General features: G+C 40.7%; 1 protein-coding gene across 3 annotated transcripts in view; it reads left to right on the top strand.

Moving 5' to 3' along the window:
* The first annotated feature begins 2610 nt into the window (after nucleotides 1-2610).
* Nucleotides 2611-18299, top strand: part of BEST3 (bestrophin 3) — a 78378-nt gene continuing 62689 nt past the window's right edge. The window contains exons 1-3 of one of the 3 annotated variants that reach the window (XM_075342471.1): nucleotides 2611-2747; nucleotides 2930-3010; nucleotides 8034-8203. In XM_075342471.1, the coding sequence (XP_075198586.1) occupies nucleotides 8052-8203 (152 nt within the window). In that variant the 5' untranslated portion in view covers nucleotides 2611-2747; nucleotides 2930-3010; nucleotides 8034-8051. Of the gene's footprint in view, nucleotides 2748-2929; nucleotides 3011-8033; nucleotides 8204-18299 lie in introns of those variants that run through there. The other 2 variants (XM_075342472.1, XM_075342473.1) reach the window with 2 other exon arrangements.

Raw genomic sequence — 18299 nt, 5'->3', positions numbered from 1 at the left:
TTTGTGCTCCTTTTTCCACAGTTTCTCTCACTTGTTATGTCTCTCTAGTAAATCTTATGGTCCTCAATAATTTAAAGACAGTTCCTGCTTGTGACTCTAATCCAGACACGGATTTGGAGATCAACCAAATTCTGGACTAATAGGTTAATGGAAATCTCTTTTCTTAATAGACTGGAAGGGATACAGTACTGAGGACAGATTCTGGGTAAACAAAAAGAAAATGAATGCTTTAATTTAGCTCAATTGATTTTACGAACAGCATCCTCTTTCTTCTATTGCTGACTCTTCTGGGAGAGGACCTAAAAGAGGGGATATTGTAACACACTTATCGCCACTGGCTCCTTTTCCTTTGGTTGCTACCTTTTGATGTTCTCCACTTTGGGTTTTACAAATTGCCCTGCTGGAATTAGTGACATAATCTCCCTAGGCCCTATAAGCGCAGTTGGACACAACAGCCCAGAATGTGAAAGATGTATTCTCCTGTTATTAATTTGCTTCAATAAGTTAGACAGCATGAAAATAAGCAAGTTTGCTATTGACTTGCTTTTTCTATCTTCTTAATCTTACATACTGTAGAGTTATTTCTAAGGAGATTAGCCACAGGAGCCTTGCAAAGTTTGCTCAATAGTTACATTACAAGAGAGATGTTAAAGGGGTTGTCCAGGCTTTTTTAATATTCTATGTGTGTACTTAGGCTGCTTAATGCTGACAGTTTGTAATATACTCACTATCTGCCTTCTCTACCATTGCCTAGATGCTACATTTTGGCATGTGATCATCCTCAATCCTGATTTTAGAGGATCTAGTCACATCTAAACCATTTTTTTTCCCATTCAGAGACTAGTCATAACGTCACAACTAATCACGTTCAGTCTCTGCCAGATCCTCCTCCTCGTACCTGCACACAATGCAAGGCAGCAGTGGCATGACACAGCTGATTGACTAATCTGTGCTATCAGCTGTTAGCAGGGACATACAGCTGAATTAAATAGTGAAACATGGAACAAAAAGTTCCTTCATCCACTTTTCAAACTCAGGAAAATCTGAACGTCTTGCCAGAACCTTTGAGTCACATGAGGGCCTCATGTTATCTGAATGGCAGGGAGGTGAATAATTCATAAAGAAGTGTAGCTATAGGAAGACACAGAAAAGAGAAGAGATGTGTGTATGTGTTATGTGTTGTGTGTTCATACTGCATATAGTAAGCTGTGTGGGCATCATACCATATATAATGGAGCTGTGGGGGATATTATCCCATAACTAAAGGGTCTGTGGGAACCATCATACCATATATAAGGGAGCTGTGGGGAGAAGTAATACCATATGTAATTGGGTTGTGTGTCTCATGGTGCCTGCATGGACGTCTGTGATCTCACTATTACAAAGCATACAACCCATCTCCACTGCCCTGTTTGTCGGACAAGAACTGGTAGACCTTGTGATGAACCGACTTGTTGACATTGATATTTCGCCTGGACGTCTACCACTTGGATTTTGAATGGATAGACGGACTTCAATTGGTATTATTTTAACTGCCATGGCATTCACATGATGCAGTTGGATAGTGGTCTCTCAGTCAAAAAGATTGCCAATGAGCTGGATGATGTTGTTTCTCTTTACTTGGGAAACCTTCATGGCTGTTTGTCCATTCGAATCAGGGAACTGTCACTTAGGAATCAAATTAATAGCACACCGAGCTATTAGAGTATGTGAGAACAGGTTGTAATTTGAAGTATACAGGAGCAAAACCGTAACAATGTAGTGACAGGACAAGAATTTGTCTAACTAATCATATGTTACATAGTTCCAAGTCAAATTTATGTATGAGATAGCCAAGTTGATTGTCTATAAAAGGAAGGTAGTTACACATACAAAGCTGTAGTGGATGATGAGTTAGAGCCCGAAAGTCAAAAGTTCAAAACAATGTTACCCTTTTGCTCGTCATTGTATATATGCAAATATATATGCAAAGTCTGAGTCTCCCCAGTCAACAAGAACCAATGTGGCAGGTGTATCAGATGTGCATTTTCCAACTCACAGCTAAGGCATATGGAGTCAGCAAAATTTCATGTAATATGAGGGAGGAAGGAGACTTCAATTCAGCTATCAATACAATAAACTCTTAGCTAAAAATAACAATAGGAGTTTCTCAAAAAATGGAAATATTTTTCTGATATTCACCCTGTTACAATTTGTTTTGGAATTGCTGATGTAGTTTACATATAGTAATAAAGGTATTTAAAGTTTCTTATAAATAGTATATACCATACTTTCTAGACATTGCATTTTTATCACCTATACTCTACAACCATGAGCTATACATTTCCCTGTAGTCAGTGCGTTTACAAAGATTCCTTTACAACATGTTTCTTTGGGATAGCACTGAACAAGCTGGTTATCTGTGAGGCTTTGGTGACATCTAGATGTTCCCAAAGATCACTTAGTCAATAGTGTTCTCTAAATGGCAGGTGGATTTATAAATATAGACTAAGAGAGAGCAAGATCAGCAGCTGCAGGCTGTTTTCGTGCCATGGAACAGTCTGTGATGTAACACATAGAGTGTATGTTGGCACAAACAGGCTGTAAGTGAAAAAGACTCCCTTCCCTGCTGTGCTCATCAGGCTTGTCTCCAGGGACTCTTCAGTGCTCCTTGAGAAGACACCATTACAGCAGCAAGCAGCTGGGACTGTACCAATTGTGATCTTCATAATCCTTCATCAGACACACTCATTGACGACATAAATCAGGTTGGTCACATCTCCATACCCATGAATATTTTAAGAACTTACTTACTATCTTACCTAATCATTTATCAGGAAATATTACTTGTACTTCTTAAACTCTGTGCTCATTCCATATTTTAAAATTATTATGTGTTACATATTTATATGGCTCATCTAGTGATTATAATCTGTTTTATACTACTCAGAATACTACATCTACTGGTAGCATACCTTTTCCCAAGACAAAGCTGTAATTTCATTTGATGGGGCTTTATGGAAGAACTTAGGTGAGTTTTGGACTCTTAGTCAACTACAATAACTCAATATAATTTCCCAAATGTGTCTTGAAAATGATATAACTACAGCTATAATAAATGTACTTGACGTCTGTGATAAAACCACACGCATTGGTCTCTTGTAAAAGGTAGATAATAACTTGTTTGTCAGACTATAACCTTCAAGGGGTCACAATGAACTTACTGCACCAAGGACATTTTTCAATTGCAATTTAATATTTGTAATAGAGCAGACAAAACAAGTCAAGAAGAACGTGTAGGTGGACAAAAAACAAGAAGGAAATTACTGGTCTGATAGGTTCATGAGGTGACAAGTTTTTTTTAATTGGTAGGAACTACAAGCTTACTATTTTCAAGTGTTTCATGTATTTGTTGCCCGATAACCTGATGTATCAGAGTCATATGCCTTTCAGTGCATCTTTGTGTTTGAAGAAATTACAAGGATTCCATTAGACAGTGCTGTGTGTACATTACGGACTGTTTCCAGCTACAATCTAAACATTCTGTTTCTTTGAGCTGGGCTTATTGCCAGAGTTTGAAAATTTTGATTCCCCGATGCAACTGTAACATCTATGCTTATTTCCGCTTTGGCCACTAGGCGGTGCGATAGTGTTTTTGTGGGCAGTGCTTGACATAACAATCCTATTTTCTTTCAAGGACTTGTGGCTCTGTCGAATCTAGAACCTATGGCGTTAATCTTGTTGTCTTGGTTTCTGTCTACTGTCATCACTGGGTGGGGCTGTTTTATATAAACCCCAGAGAGTCAGCCCCTACAGCAAGTCAATAGAGATTCTATCTGTTCTCATGTATTTTATCCTAATTTTCCCATTTATTGACCTTGATTTTACATTTGTGTACCTGCTTGTTGTTTGATTGTGTTCCTAACACGACCTACTGGATCTGACACGGCTTCCTGACTATCTTTCTTGCCAGCTTGCGCCACTGAATAGCAGCTGACTCTGTGGCCCTTACCCGTGGACCTCTATTTAAGTCCAAATCCCTGTACAGGGGTTAATGGGTAAAGGCCAGGGCAACCCCTGGGTTCTGGGAAATTGAGCAACTTGCGCTAAGCCTGTTCATGGTAGCCATTTTTGAGCTGCCAGGTGACTACTAACTGTCCACAGACAACAGTGCCCTTGCTGTGGCCAAGAGGCTCATAACCCTGTTCCACCCACTTGTTTTGCATGTTCTGCCTCCCTCACTAATACATGATAGCGCTGGCTTGCATGAAGAAAGCAATGAGTGCAGAGAAAGTGCAGGCATTTCAGTGTTGTCAATCACCAGTGAGGGAGACAGGGACAAGCAAAATGTGCACTGAGCACTCTAATTAGCATATTTGATTAAACTACAGTTGTTACAGAATGGAGGCAGGAATTAGATCAGTAAAGATTCAACTATTTCTATCTCAATATCCACAACAAGGTTCTTTGCTTAGTACATAGTGTCAGTTTAGAATCAACCTACCTAGGATAGAACTGTGTAATTATTGCCTAAATGCTGTTTTTCTTATATTTGATACAATAATTAATGCAATTTATTCTTCTCTTGTGACCTGTTGCAATATGAAAAAATAAATTATTAAATGGGTGTCAACTAAAACTGCTATTTATGTAATGCAGTGCTGGACGAAGGCACCACATGGCATCACATGAAATGTGTTGTTGGCACTCTTGAAATTGTTACAGAAAATTAAGTAATTCTCCCATAAAATTATTGCAAATACACATATTTTGTTACACACTTCTTTATTTCCTTTGTGTGTATTGGAACAACACAAAAAAGAGAAAAAAAGGCAAACTGAGCATAATTTCACACAAAACCCGAAAAATAGGCAGGACAAAATTGTTGTCAGTATTCCAAAATTGTGGGTAAACAAATTTGTTTCGACAATGTGATACTTGTTCAAACCAACCTGTGGCAAGTAACAGGTGTGGGCAATATGAAAATCACACCTGAAACCAGACAAAATGGGAGAGGTTGACTCAACCTTTGCATTGTGTGCCTGTATGTGCCACACTATGTATGGAAAATAGAAAGAGGAAAAGAAAACGGTCTGAGGATTTGAGAAACAAAATTGTTGAAAAATATAACCAATCTGAAGGTTGCCAGTCCATTGCCAGAGATCTTGATGTTCCTTTGTTCATGGTGCGCAACATAATCAAGAAGTTTACAACCTATGGCACTATAGCTAATCTCCCTGGATGTGGACAGCAGAAAAAAATTGTGGAATAAGGGATGAAAGGTTACAATTCAGATAGTTCGGAGGGTGCATAAGCAGCACTAATCAAGTTCAAAGAAATTCAAGCTGTCCTCCAGGCTCAGTGTGTATCAGTATTAGTGCAAACTAACTATCAAAATTTTAATTAAATGAAACGCTATCGCAATGGACCCAGGAGGACCCACTGCTGACACAGAGACTAAAAAACAGATTGCAGTATACCAAAATGTACATAAGTAAGCCAAAATCCTTCTGAGAAAGAGTCTTGTGGACAGATGAGACTAAGATAGAGTTTCTTGGTAAAGCACTGTTTACCGAAAACAGAATGAGGCCAACAAAAAAAAAGAACACAGTAGCTACAGTCAAATATGATGGAGGTTCAAAGATGTTTTGGGATTCTTTTTTCCCTGTGGCACTGGGTGCCTTGACTATGTAATCTGAGGATTACCAAAGGATTTTGAGTCGCAATGTGGTACCCAATGTCTGAAGGCTGAGTTTGCGTTCTAGGTCAAGGGTCATCCGGCAGAACAATGACTACAAATTTACTTGAAGAAGCATTCTGAAATGAATGGAAACAAAGAGCTGGAGAGTTCTGAAGTGTCTAGTAATAAATCCCATTAAACACCTGTGGAGAGATCTTAAAATTGGGAGAAAGCACCTTTCAAGTATGAGAGACCTAGAGCAGTTGCAAAAAAAGAGTGATCCAAAATTCCAGTTGAGAGGTGTAAGAAGCTTGTTGATACTTATAGGAAGAAATTGATTGCAGTTATTTATTCCAAGGGGTGTTCAACCAAATATTAATTTGATGGTGCTAATAATTTTTTCTGATCCATTTTGTGGTTTTCATACATAGAGCTATCTATGGATTTAACATATTGAACGCTAGGCATCCAGAAAAATTGATGAGTTGTCCAAAATGTGGTATGGAAAAAACAAATCTATATCATGAGATATGGCAGTGTGGGAGGATTGAAACATTTTGGAAGCAAGTCCAGAGGGTAGTGAGGAAAATGTGGAACAGAAACGTCGAGATGGATCCAATGGTTTGGGTATATCACTATCAGCATCAGGAGGAGGGAGAGGAAAGGGGGGACAAGTTACCAAATCTTTTCCATGATATAGCAATGATAAGTAAAAAGGTAATTCTTCAGAAGTGGCTGGTGAAGGAAATACCAACGAAAGAAGAACTGGTTAATGAATTGAAAAAAAACGCTTATGTTGGAGATGGTGGTTGTGGAGAGATGCAAAGAGAGGATGACAGCAAATTTGTTTTAGTAAATGGAGAAAGTTTATAGGCATTATATATTCTAGAGAAGAAAATAATACAAATAATGTCCACATTTGTGTTCACGGAATGGTATATGACGGAAGATCTGTCAGTGTCCCTGGGCAAGCTGAAAGTATAGTTGGCTAAATTCTGGGTCATATCACATGGAGAAGGGAGGGGGGATGGGAGGGATAGTGTTTATAAGCAATGTTTGTTAGAAGATATGAAGGAAGGCTGAAGGGCAGCAGCGGAGATTGAACAATGGAAATATACATTGACGAAGAAGAGGAAGGGGCAAATTTGATGACAGTGATAGATATTTGATTGATAAACTGTAGAGACTATGTCATTTGCTATTTTGATTTGTTGACTCCCTATTTTCTTCATTCTGTACCCTATTTTACCATTGCAAGAAAGTAAATAAAAATTTGGTTTAAAAAAATAAACCCGATTGTAAGTGCTGTAATCATAAAAAAATTAAAAATGACAAAAGGTTTTTAATGCACCACAATATTGCAAATAAAAGCAATAAGAAATAATAAAAATATCAGATTTATCCATATATAGTAGAACTAAAAACAGCAACTTGCCCCTCAAGAAAAAGCCCTCACACAGCTTTATCCAACAAAAAAGAAAACGTTACGGGTCTCAGAAAATGGAGACCCAAATCCAACAAAAATGTTTTTAACAAATTTCTGAATTTGTTTCCTCCATTAAAATAATAAAAATAAAACTGCAAGAGTTTGGTATTGCTGCAATCGTACTGACCTGGGAATCACAAAGTCAGGTCGTTTTTACTGCAAAATTAATGAAATAAAAAGAAACCCCCCCCCAAAACAATGTCCTAATTAGGTTTATTTTAACATCTTTGCTACACTTGAATTTTTTCCCGATTTTTAGAACATTATATGGTAAGGTGAATGGTGTCATCCAAAAGTACATCTCATCACGCGAAAAATCAGCTCTCTTACCACTATGTGAAGTGAAAAATAAAAGTTATGGTCATTGGTAGAAGGGGACAAAAAAACGAAGAGGCAAAAACGGAAATTGGCCATGTCCAGAAGGGTTTATATAGGGAATTCATCAATGCTGGCAGTTTATACACTAGTCTTGATTGATGGGCCATATGGGTAAAATGCGCAAGATTCATCAAGATACAAGTGCTACTTTTCTGACTTACAGTGTTTGATGAAAACCCCCCCCCATAATCTTTCCTTTCCTCTGAGGCCATATTCACACGTTCAGTATGTGGTCAGTATTTTACATCAGTATTTGTAAACCAAAGTATAATAGAAACACGGGCACCACTTTTGTATTTTTCACTCACTCCTGGTTTTAGCTTACAAATACTTACTGATGTAAAACCTCACCAAATACTGAACGTGTGAACATGGCTTATGTCTCTATCCTGGTTTCAGCTAAAACATTGCTATAACAATTGTATTAACTGCACAGAAGGGCTTTACATTATTTTCTGCTTACCTATGTTGTTTCCTAACTGCTATACTAAAGTCAAATCTGTTTTTCAGGAGGAAAGTAACTAGGAGATGACTGTTACCTACTCCAGTAAAGTGGCAAATGCCACATTTTTTGGGTTTCATCGACTGCTGCTTAAGTGGAGAGGTAGCATTTACAAATTGCTCTACAGAGAATTCCTTCTCTTCATCAGTTTATATACAACACTGAGTGTTATATACAGGTATGCATTGTTTCTTTCAATTACTTGTGCACATATTGCGTATATGAACGTTTATTTAACCAGAAATAATTTTGCATTGTTTTGAAAGGTCTTTTATGGAAATTTGTTTCAACTAATGTAATTTGCATGGTAATGTAGACAGTACCCTATATGCCAATAGTCTTAATTACTGCTTGAAATCATTAACAAAAAGTATTCTTTTTCATTAGTATACACAAATATGACTGTTTTAGTCATGCATGTAACCTACATATGTTGGATTTGTGAAAGTAATGGCTTCTAAATGAAATTATTTTTATATCTTGGACATACTGCATGTGAGTTCTACATTTATTGTGTTTACGAGAAAATGCTCCTTCCTAGATATTAAATATATCTATAAGGGGGCATCACTTCCCCAAAAAGGCCAAAAGATTATCCTCTTGGCCTCCATCAGGCTAGTTTATTTTAGCATACAATTTAACACGCTTATTGAAATGTATTTAATATTTCATACAAAAGCCATTGTTGGTGATGATAGCTTCAAGATGCCTCCTTTATTATAAAAAGTCACATGCATTGCTCAGGTGTGATTTTAGCTTATTCTTTTAGACATACACTCTTAAAATCCTGAAGGTCCTGTGGGCTCCTTTTATGAACTCTAAGGTCTAGTTCTTTCCTGAGCTCTTGGACAAATCTGATAATTCTTTCCAACTCCTCTATCTGAAATCTTCCGGGCAGCACCTGGTTGTGGTCAGTTTATGGTGAAATGATTTTCTTGCCACTTTCGGATTATGGCCCCAACATATTTTAAGAGTGCATAAAAGTCTTGATTTGGTTGATCCTGAAGTTTCATGTATCTTCATGATAGCTTTGTTTTTTTCTACTAATGTTGGCTTCCTTCACTTGCAGTAATAAGTTACCAAATATTAGACGACATATTGAGAGTCCCATAAACATCTACCAAATGTAAATTTAACACTTAAAATCCACTCTAGACCCTTTTGATTCTTCAAATAAGGGTCTAGAGTGGATTTTAAGTGTTAATTTTGTTTATAATGTTCTTCTTGTTCAGTGCCGTCATTGCTTACATTATTTTTACTTAGAATTTACATTGCATATCTTTATTGTTGGTGGTCTGGTATTCTTGTCTGAAAAATTATCTAAAACATGAGTATCAAGAAAGAAAAAAATTAAAAAATAAATACTTGGAAGGTTTCTGTTTGCGCTTTTTAGCTATGGCAGCTCTACTCATTATTCTTTGCCTAATATTTACTTCCTTTTATGTCATTTAACCTAGGTCATAATGAACTGACAGCAGTGACAGGATAAATTACAGTGACTGGGAATTTGCACATACAGTTAATACTTAGCTGCCAGACTAAAACAGCTGTGTTTTGGTATAATAATACTCTTTTGTCTCAATGATTATTACGCTTGGGTGCTTCTTTTACTTTGATGATTTTAACTTGGAATAGCTGTTACATTATAATTCGTGACATTAACCGGTATAGATCATGGGTGATTATAATGTGGCTCTGAAGCCACCTGCACCTTTGGGGTATTGGGTCTTAGAACAGTGCCTGACTACCAAACCCTAAGACAAACTGCTAGGCAACATTTAGTCAGAAAGCTTTGGATTCCTAGTATTATCATGGCACACAGAACATCTATCCATTGCTTATTTCTTTACTGCTTTGCGAAAGAGATAGCTGCATTGAATTGGCTGTACAGTAAGTGTAACATAGCTCAGGGCAGGTAGGTGGGTGAGGTAGTCATCTGTTGTGCCCCGACGCGCTACATGAAGTTGCGGGTCCTGGCTGTGTGTGTGGACTTGCACTATGGGGGCGTTACATCCTTGCAGGCCACATAATGCCAATGGCTTCAGCTGGCCAGGACCAGATGGCAGAAAGTTCAATGAGCGAGATCACTAGTTAATAATAACTGTTGCTTTACAAAACAGCCATTTGATGACAACTATATACAAAGGATTGCAGGTATACAACTTCTCGTACGTTTAGTTAATAAAGAGCATCTTTATACAGTCATATGAAAAAGTTTGGGCACCCCTATTAATGTTAACCTTTTTTTCTTTATAACAATTTGTGTTTTTGCAACAGCTATTTCAGTTTCATATATCTAATAACTGATGGACTGAGTAATATTTCTGGATTGAAATGAGGTTTATTGTACTAACAGAAAATGTGCAATCCGCATTTAAACAAAATTTTACCGGTGCAAAAGTATGGGCACTTCAACATAAAAGTGACATTAATATTTTGTAGATCCTCCTTCTGCAAAAATAACAGCCTCTAGTCGCTTCCTATAGCTTTTAATGAGTTCCTGGATCCTGGATGAAGGTATATTTGACCATTCCTGTTTACAAAACAATTCCAGTTCAGTTAAGTTTGATGGTCGCCGAGCATGGATAGCACGCTTCAAATCATCCCACAGATTTTCAATGATATTCAGGTCTGGGGACTGGGATGGCCATTCCAGAACATTGTAATTGTCCCTCTGCATGAATGCCTGAGTAGATTTGGAGCGGTGTTTTAGATCATTGTCTTGCTGAAATATCCTTCCCCTGCGTAACTTCAACTTCGTCACTGATTCTTGCACATTATTATCAAGAATCTGCTGATACTGAGTTGAATCCATGCGACCCTCAACTTTAACAAGATTCCCAGTGCCGGCATTGGCCTCACAGCCTGAAAGCATGATGGAACCTCCACCAAATTTTACTGTGGGTAGCAAGTGCTTTTCTTGGAATGCCGTGTTTTTTTGCCTCCATGCATAACGCCTTTTTGTATGACCAAACAACTCAATCTTTGTTTCATCAGTCCACAGGGCCTTCTTCCAAAATGTAATTGGCTTGTCCAAATGTGCTTTTGCATACCTCAGGCGACTCTGTTTGTGGCGTGCTTGCAGAAATGGCTTCTTTCGCATGACTCTCCCATACAGCTTCTCCTTGTGCAACGTGCGCTGTATTGTTGACCGATGCACATTGACACCATCTGCAGCAAGATGATGCTGCAGGTCTTTGAAGGTGGTCTGTGGATTGTCCTTGACTGTTCTCACCATTCTTCTTCTCTGCCTTTCTGATATTTTTCTTGGCCTGCCACTTCTGGGCTTAACAAGAACTGTACCTGTGTTCTTCTATTTCCTTACTATGTTCCTCACAGTGGAAACTGACAGTTTAAATCTCTGAGACAACTTTTGTATCCTTCCCCTGAACAACTATGTTGAATAATCTTTGTTTTCAGATCATTTGAGAGTTGTTTTGAGGAGCCCATAATGCCACTCTTCATAGGAGATTCAAATAGGAGAACAACTTGCAAGTGGCCACCTTAAATACCTTCATGATTGGATACACCTGCCTCTGAAGTTCAAAGCTCAATGAGGTTACAAAACCAATTTAATGCTTTAGTAAGTCAGTAAAAAGTAGTTAGGAGTGTTCAAATCAAGAAATTGATAAGGGTGCCCATACTTTTGCATCGGTCAAATTTTGTTTAAATGCGGATTGCACATTTTCTGTTAGTACAATAAACCTCATTTCAATCCAGAAATATTACTCAGTCCATCAGTTATTAGATATATGAAACTGATATAGCTCTTGCAAAAACCCAAATTGTTATAAAGAAAAAAGGTTAACATTAACCCCTTAACGACCGCGGGCCGTAAAATTACGTCCTAGCGGTCATAATGTTACTGCCCGCGGTCTGCCGGTGGCTGCATGCCGCGATCGGCGCACATCTCAGCTGATTTTCACAGCTGAGATGTGTGCCTGCTAGGCACGAGCAGAATCGTTATCTGCTCGTGCCATTTAACCCCTTAAATGGCGCTGTCAATATGTGACAGCGCCATTAAAAGTGCGATCGCGGTAAACTTTTACTTACCGCCCGATACCGGAAGTCACGTGACGCGATCACGTGACTTCCGATAGTTGTCATGGTAGCACAGGGTCATGTGATGACTCCTGTACTACACATGAATTGCTTTCACTTTCGCTGTGCCAGCGGCACAGCAAAAGAGAAAGAGAGCGTATCTGCTGTTTACAGCTGTATAGCTGTGATCTGCAGATAGTGCAGAGCGATCGGAATGCTGATCGCAATAGCCCCCTAGGGGGACTAGTAAAATAAAAAAAAAGTTAAAAAAAAGTTTTAAAAAATTAAAAAAAAACAAAAAAACCTAAAAGTTCAAATCACCCCCCATTCGCCCCATTGAAAATTAAAGGGTTAAAAAAAATATACACACATTTGGTATTGCCGCGTTCAGAAACGCCCGATCTATCAAAATATAAAATCAATTAATCTGAGCAGTATACGGCGTAGCGGCAAAAAAATTCCAAACGCCAAAACGACGTTTTTTTGTCACCACAACTTTTGCGCAAAATGCTATAAGAGGCGATCAAAACGTAGCATCTGCGCAAAAATGGTACCGTTAAAAACAGCTCGAGACGCCGTCGTTGATAAGCCGTCACTGAGCCATAGATCCCGAAAAATGAGAACGCTATGGGTCACGGAATATGGCGTAAAACGTGCGCCACTTTTTTCGGTCAAACTTCCGATTTTTTTTTTAACCCCTTATATAAAAGTAAACCTATACATGTTTGGTGTCTACGAACTCGCACTGACCTGAGGCATCACACCCACACATCAGTTTTACCATATAGTGAACACAGTGAATAAAATATCTCAAAAACAATAGTGCTATCGCACTTTTTTTGCAATTTTTCTGCATTTGGAATTTTTTTGCCGTTTTCCAGTACACTATATGGTAAAACTTATGGTTTCATTTAAAAGTACAGCTCGTTCCGCAAAAAATGAGCCCTCACATGACCATATTGACTGAAAAATAAAAAAGTTACGTCTCGCAGAAAAAGAATGGCGAAAAAAAAAACGGAAAGCGAAAAATCGGCCGGTCGTGAAGGGGTTAATAGGGGTGCCCAAACTTTTTCATATGACTGTACACAGTTCATAACTTCTTCTCACTCACTGTTATGATTTAATGGATACCTTGGAAAATGATGGCGTGGGACTGAACTGAGACAAAACAGGTGGTGATTCAAGTCTGTATTCACACTGGTGCAACAACAGTGCAGTAAAGTTTACACAAAAGAAGTCCAAGCAAGTTCAAGTAAGTTGTTGAAGTGAAGCAGTAAGTCTATTCAAGTTCATAGCAGGACTTTCCTTAGATATGGAAATAGTTCACACAAAGAAAAAACAAGTCCCTAATAGGGATGGGCGAACCCAAACTATAAAGTTCTCAGCCCATACTGAACACATAGTGTTCGTGCACAAGGTCCCGAACACGGGTTTTCCTGGCAAACCCATTCTATAGTTCAGGTCCAGGGGCTGTAAAAAAAGCACATTATATTAAAAAACATTAGGATTCTACTTACCAGTCCCACGACGCGTTCTGCAGACCCGCTATCTCCCGGCCACTTCTGCTTCCGGGTCCAATCATTAACTTCCAGTGGTATTCACTGCACTGCTCCTCACCCGGCAGTCTTCATCTTTTTTTGGTCATGTTCGCGGTGACATCAGGGTTCATCCGAGTCCATGGCTTATCGGAAGCAATATGCTAATGACCCTCTGCTTTGAATGTCAGCAGAGGGTTATGTGACTGTGATGCGATCTTGCGATGGCATCACAGGTGCAAAGAAGAGGGAGCACTTTCTCCCTATCTCCTCTGCTGCCTGTCTCTGCATATATCGCACTGCACTCGGATTACATGGGATTACAGTGCGACGTTTGACACACTCCCATAGAGTTGTATGAGGATGCGTGAGCCGAGACTCGCTGCCAAACGCAGCATGCTGCAATTCATTCCGCATGCCAGTATGGCATGAGAAATCAATCGCAGATGGACATTGCCCTATAGCTTTGTCCTAGAGTGAGAGCAATCCAATTTTTTATGGGACTGCACTCGCCCATGCAAAATGAAAACGTAAGTGGAATCGTACCCTCAGCCTGCTTCTCGCTCTGTATAGACTCTTGTCTATACAGAGCGATTAAGCAGAGCTGACATTGCCCTCCCTGTGGACTATGTTGAACTAAGGATTTTTTATAATACAGATGGGGTCTCTACATTTTTTTTGTTTTATTTCTAAAATGGTGATGGTGGTAGCACGCTGGGTAATAAAGGGGTTAATACCGGCTTTGTATTCCCAGCTAGAATTTTCATTGTCTGTAAATCATAATCATCAACATTAACAGAAATAAACACTTGAAATAGGTCACTCTGTAATGACTCTATATAATATATGTTTCACTTTTTGTATTGAATTACTGAAATGAATTACCGTATTTTGCGCTTTATAAGATGCACCGGATTTTAAGACGCACCCCAAACTTAGACATAAAAAAGGTAAAAAAAAAGAAAAATGGGGTCCGTCTTATAATCCGGTGTTCTCTTACCGGAGGGGGGCAGCAGTGGTGGTGAAGCGGGGTCACAGGAGGCAGAGGTTGTGCTGGCAGGCACGGCAGGTCAGTGGCAGCGGGGTCCGTGGTGGCAGGTGGCGTCCGGGGTGGCAGGAGCCGGGGAACCCATGGTGGCAGGAGCTGCGGGGCCCATGGTGGTGGCGGCAGCAGCAGCGTCGGCGACGGCAGGTGAGTCATGCAGCAGGCCGGTGCAGTGTGTGTCCCAGTGTCCACGGTCCCGGTTCAAATAATGGCGCCTGCGCAGATGGAGCTCTCATTCAAGACCTCCATCTGCGCACGCGCCCACTGCCATCATTTGAAACTGGGACCGCGGACAAACTGGGTAACTTGCTGCACAGCCGCCCGCCCCGCACACACAGAGTGGCAGCCAGCAGGCTGCCCGCCCACCCTGCGTGCAAGCGGCCGGGTACCTGTGCTTGTGTGCGGGCGGCAGCCACCGCCCGCCGCCCGCACACAGCTCCCGGCCGCTGCCCGCACACAGCACCCAGCCGCCGCCCGCACACAGCACCTGGCCGCCGGCCACTGCCCGCACACAGCACCCGGCCGCTGCCCGCACACAGCACCCAGCCGCCGCCAGCCGCCCGCACACAGCACCCAGCCGCCGACCGCACACAGCACCCGGCCGCCGGCCACTGCCCGCACACAGCACCCGGCCGCTGCCCGCACACAGCACCCATCCGCTGCCCGCCGCCCGCACATAGCACCCAGCCACCAACCGCCGCCCGCACACAGCACGCGGCCGCCGCCCGTACACAGCACCCGGCCGCCGGCCGCAGCCCGCACACAGCACCCAACTGCCGCCCGCACGCAGCCACGGGTACCCGGCTGCCACCGCACGCAAGCACAGGTACCCGGCCGCTTGCACGCAGCCACAGGCACCCGGCCGTCCGATCACCGCACAGACAGGACCCCCAGGTACCGCTATATTCGCTTTATAAGACGCACCCCCCATTTTCCTCTCAAATTTTTGGGAGGAAAAGTGCATCTTATAAAGCGAGAAATACGGTAACTCTTTGGTGATATTCTAATTTATTGAGATGCAATTGTTTAATAGACAATTGGAGAATTGCAGGTTGAATAAAAAAAATCAAAAACATAAAAGATTAATACAGACTTCTTTTACACCACTAAAAATATACCGTAGATAATTCTAAAAGGTAAACATATTAAGTATTGCCGTAAAATTATAATCTATCAAAGCATAAAATTACCTGATCAGTAAAAAATGTAACGAGAAAAAAATGTTAAGCCAGAATTGCGTTCTTTTTTTTTTATTACACAACTCTCCCAGAAATGCAATAAAAAGTGATGCCAAAATAGTACCAATAACAATATCAGCTTACCACACAAAAACACAAGCATTCATAGCTGCATCAATGAAAAAACGAAAAACTTTGTGGATCTCAATCGTGGCAGGAAAAAAATTTATTTATTTTTTTTTACATATTTTCGATTTTTTTTTCCATCACTACAATAATAAAAACAAATTTATTATGTTTAGTATTGCTGTAATTATACTATAGTGGTGAGTCATTATATCAGGTCATGTATGCCGTAAAAACAGAACCCAACAAACAATATCTGAATTGTACTTTTTTTGCAAATTTTGTTTGGAATTTTGTTTTCAGTTTTTCAATACGGTATATGGTAAGATGAATGCTTTGATTCAAAGCTACAATCATCCTGCAAAACACATGGTCTCATATGGCTGTGTTGGTAGAAAAATAAAAAAAAGTTATAGATCTTGGAAGAAGGGGAGGAAAAAACTAAAGCTCACTAATGAAAAATTGCCAGTTCTTAATAGGTTAAAGTATTCTACTATGGGACTATGTTCCTTCCTATTTTTTATATCTCTATCATGTTCACTGATGTAAGGGTACTTTCACACTTGCATTCAGCGGAGTCCGTCACTATGGAGAATAACGCAGTCCGTTAACGCACTGCGCTATTCCCCATAGACTTGTATGGACGACGCACTGTAACGCAAGTGTCAGCGTTGCATCCGCTGGACGACGCAGCGTCGTTATTTTGATGCTGCGTTGGGCGGAAGAAACGCAGCATGTAACTTTTTTTGAGCAGCGCAATCCGTAGGATTTCACTGCGCATGCTCTTTTTTTTTTTTAAATCACAAACTTTATTTTGTCTCTCGGTGGCCGAACGTTCAGCTGAGCGCCCGCCCGCCGGCATGTAACGGTGCTCAGCTGAGTGCCCGCCCGCCGGCATGTGAGAGCGCTCAGTTGAGCGCCTGCCCGCCGGCATGTGAGAGCGCTCAGCTGAGCGCCCGCCCGCCGGCATGCCCGGCCGCCGGCATGTGAGAGCGCTCAGCTGAGCGCCCGCCCGCCGGCATGCCCATATGCTGGCATGTGAGAGCGCTCAGCTGAGCGCCCGGCTGCTGGCTATTGAGAGCGATCAGCTGATCCGTTGCATCCGTCACACAACGCAATGCTACGGAAGCCGTCCAACGCAAGTGTGAAAGTAGCCTAAGCCTGTAAACCCCATAATTTTTCTCCCACATAAAGTTTCTTTCGGGGGCAGAAAATACCATACTCTACCATTTGTAAACTATTGCACTGCAGCTCAACTATTGTAAATTGTCCTTTCCAGTGGAATAAAAAAATGCCTTTAATATTTTTACATATCGACTTAAAGTATCAAATTTATGTAAGACATTTTTTTTCGGGCAGTGAGGAAAGCCTTTTCTACTTCATGAGCATTCCTATACTTTGATTGTATCAATATGTCCTGTTAATTAAAGCACCACTCCAGTGTTTTGGTTTATTTTTCAGCGCTTGAGTGGCGCTTCAAATGTAAGTCTTTGGTATTATACTTACCCTTTGGTGTTTTTATGCTTTATCAGTGCCACTCTGGTTCCACGGCACCACCTGATGACTGCAACTTCTGACGGGCTGGAGATCAGAAGATTTGTTACAAGCTATCAATACAACTCTATGAGAGCCAGAACGAAACTTTCATAGAGTTGTACTGATTTGAGACCTCTGGCACACTCCAGCAACATTGGAGCTGCTCACAGCTCACAAATCACTGGAAACTGACAGGAGCGGTGGTGATAGATGATGAAGCCACCGGAGAGTGACTATAAGACAGGGGCAGGCAACCTAGCTTTAAAGCACCACTTCAATGTTTTTGGCTTTTTTCAGCGTTGAAGTGGCACTTTAAAAGTAAACACTCTGCCCCGTCATATACTTGCCTTCCAGCGTCTTCACCGTTTACCACCCGACTTCAGTGCCATGTTGTGACAGTAACTTCTGAGTGGCCGAAAGTCAGAAGTTATATCATAAGCGTGCAATGCAATTCTGTGAGTGCCAGAACAAGGCTCTCATAGACTTCATTGAGTTGTGACTTCAGGCAAGCTCCATGAAACACTGGAGCTGCTGGCAGGTCAAAAATCACGAAGACCGACCAGAACGGTGGCAATAGAAGGTGAAATCATCTGAAGGTGAGTATATGACAGGGGTCAGGGGACTTACATTTAATGCATTACTCCAGCTGTGCAATACAAAAAAAAATGCTGGAGTGGTGCTTTAAGTGACCGTCTTGGGGTCATACATGTATTCATACATGATGATTCTGTTAGGATTTTGGCTATGGTTTTCTACCGCGAGGCAATGCATTCTATGTTTTATTTACATTCTTCAGAAAAATCATAGTCAAAT

The sequence above is a fragment of the Anomaloglossus baeobatrachus genome, chromosome 4, assembly GCF_048569485.1.
Source record: "Anomaloglossus baeobatrachus isolate aAnoBae1 chromosome 4, aAnoBae1.hap1, whole genome shotgun sequence".
In the NCBI taxonomy this organism is placed as follows: Eukaryota; Metazoa; Chordata; class Amphibia; order Anura; family Aromobatidae; genus Anomaloglossus; species Anomaloglossus baeobatrachus.
Note: the sequence above shows the minus strand (reverse complement) of the source record. Positions and strands in the feature narration are given on the sequence as shown.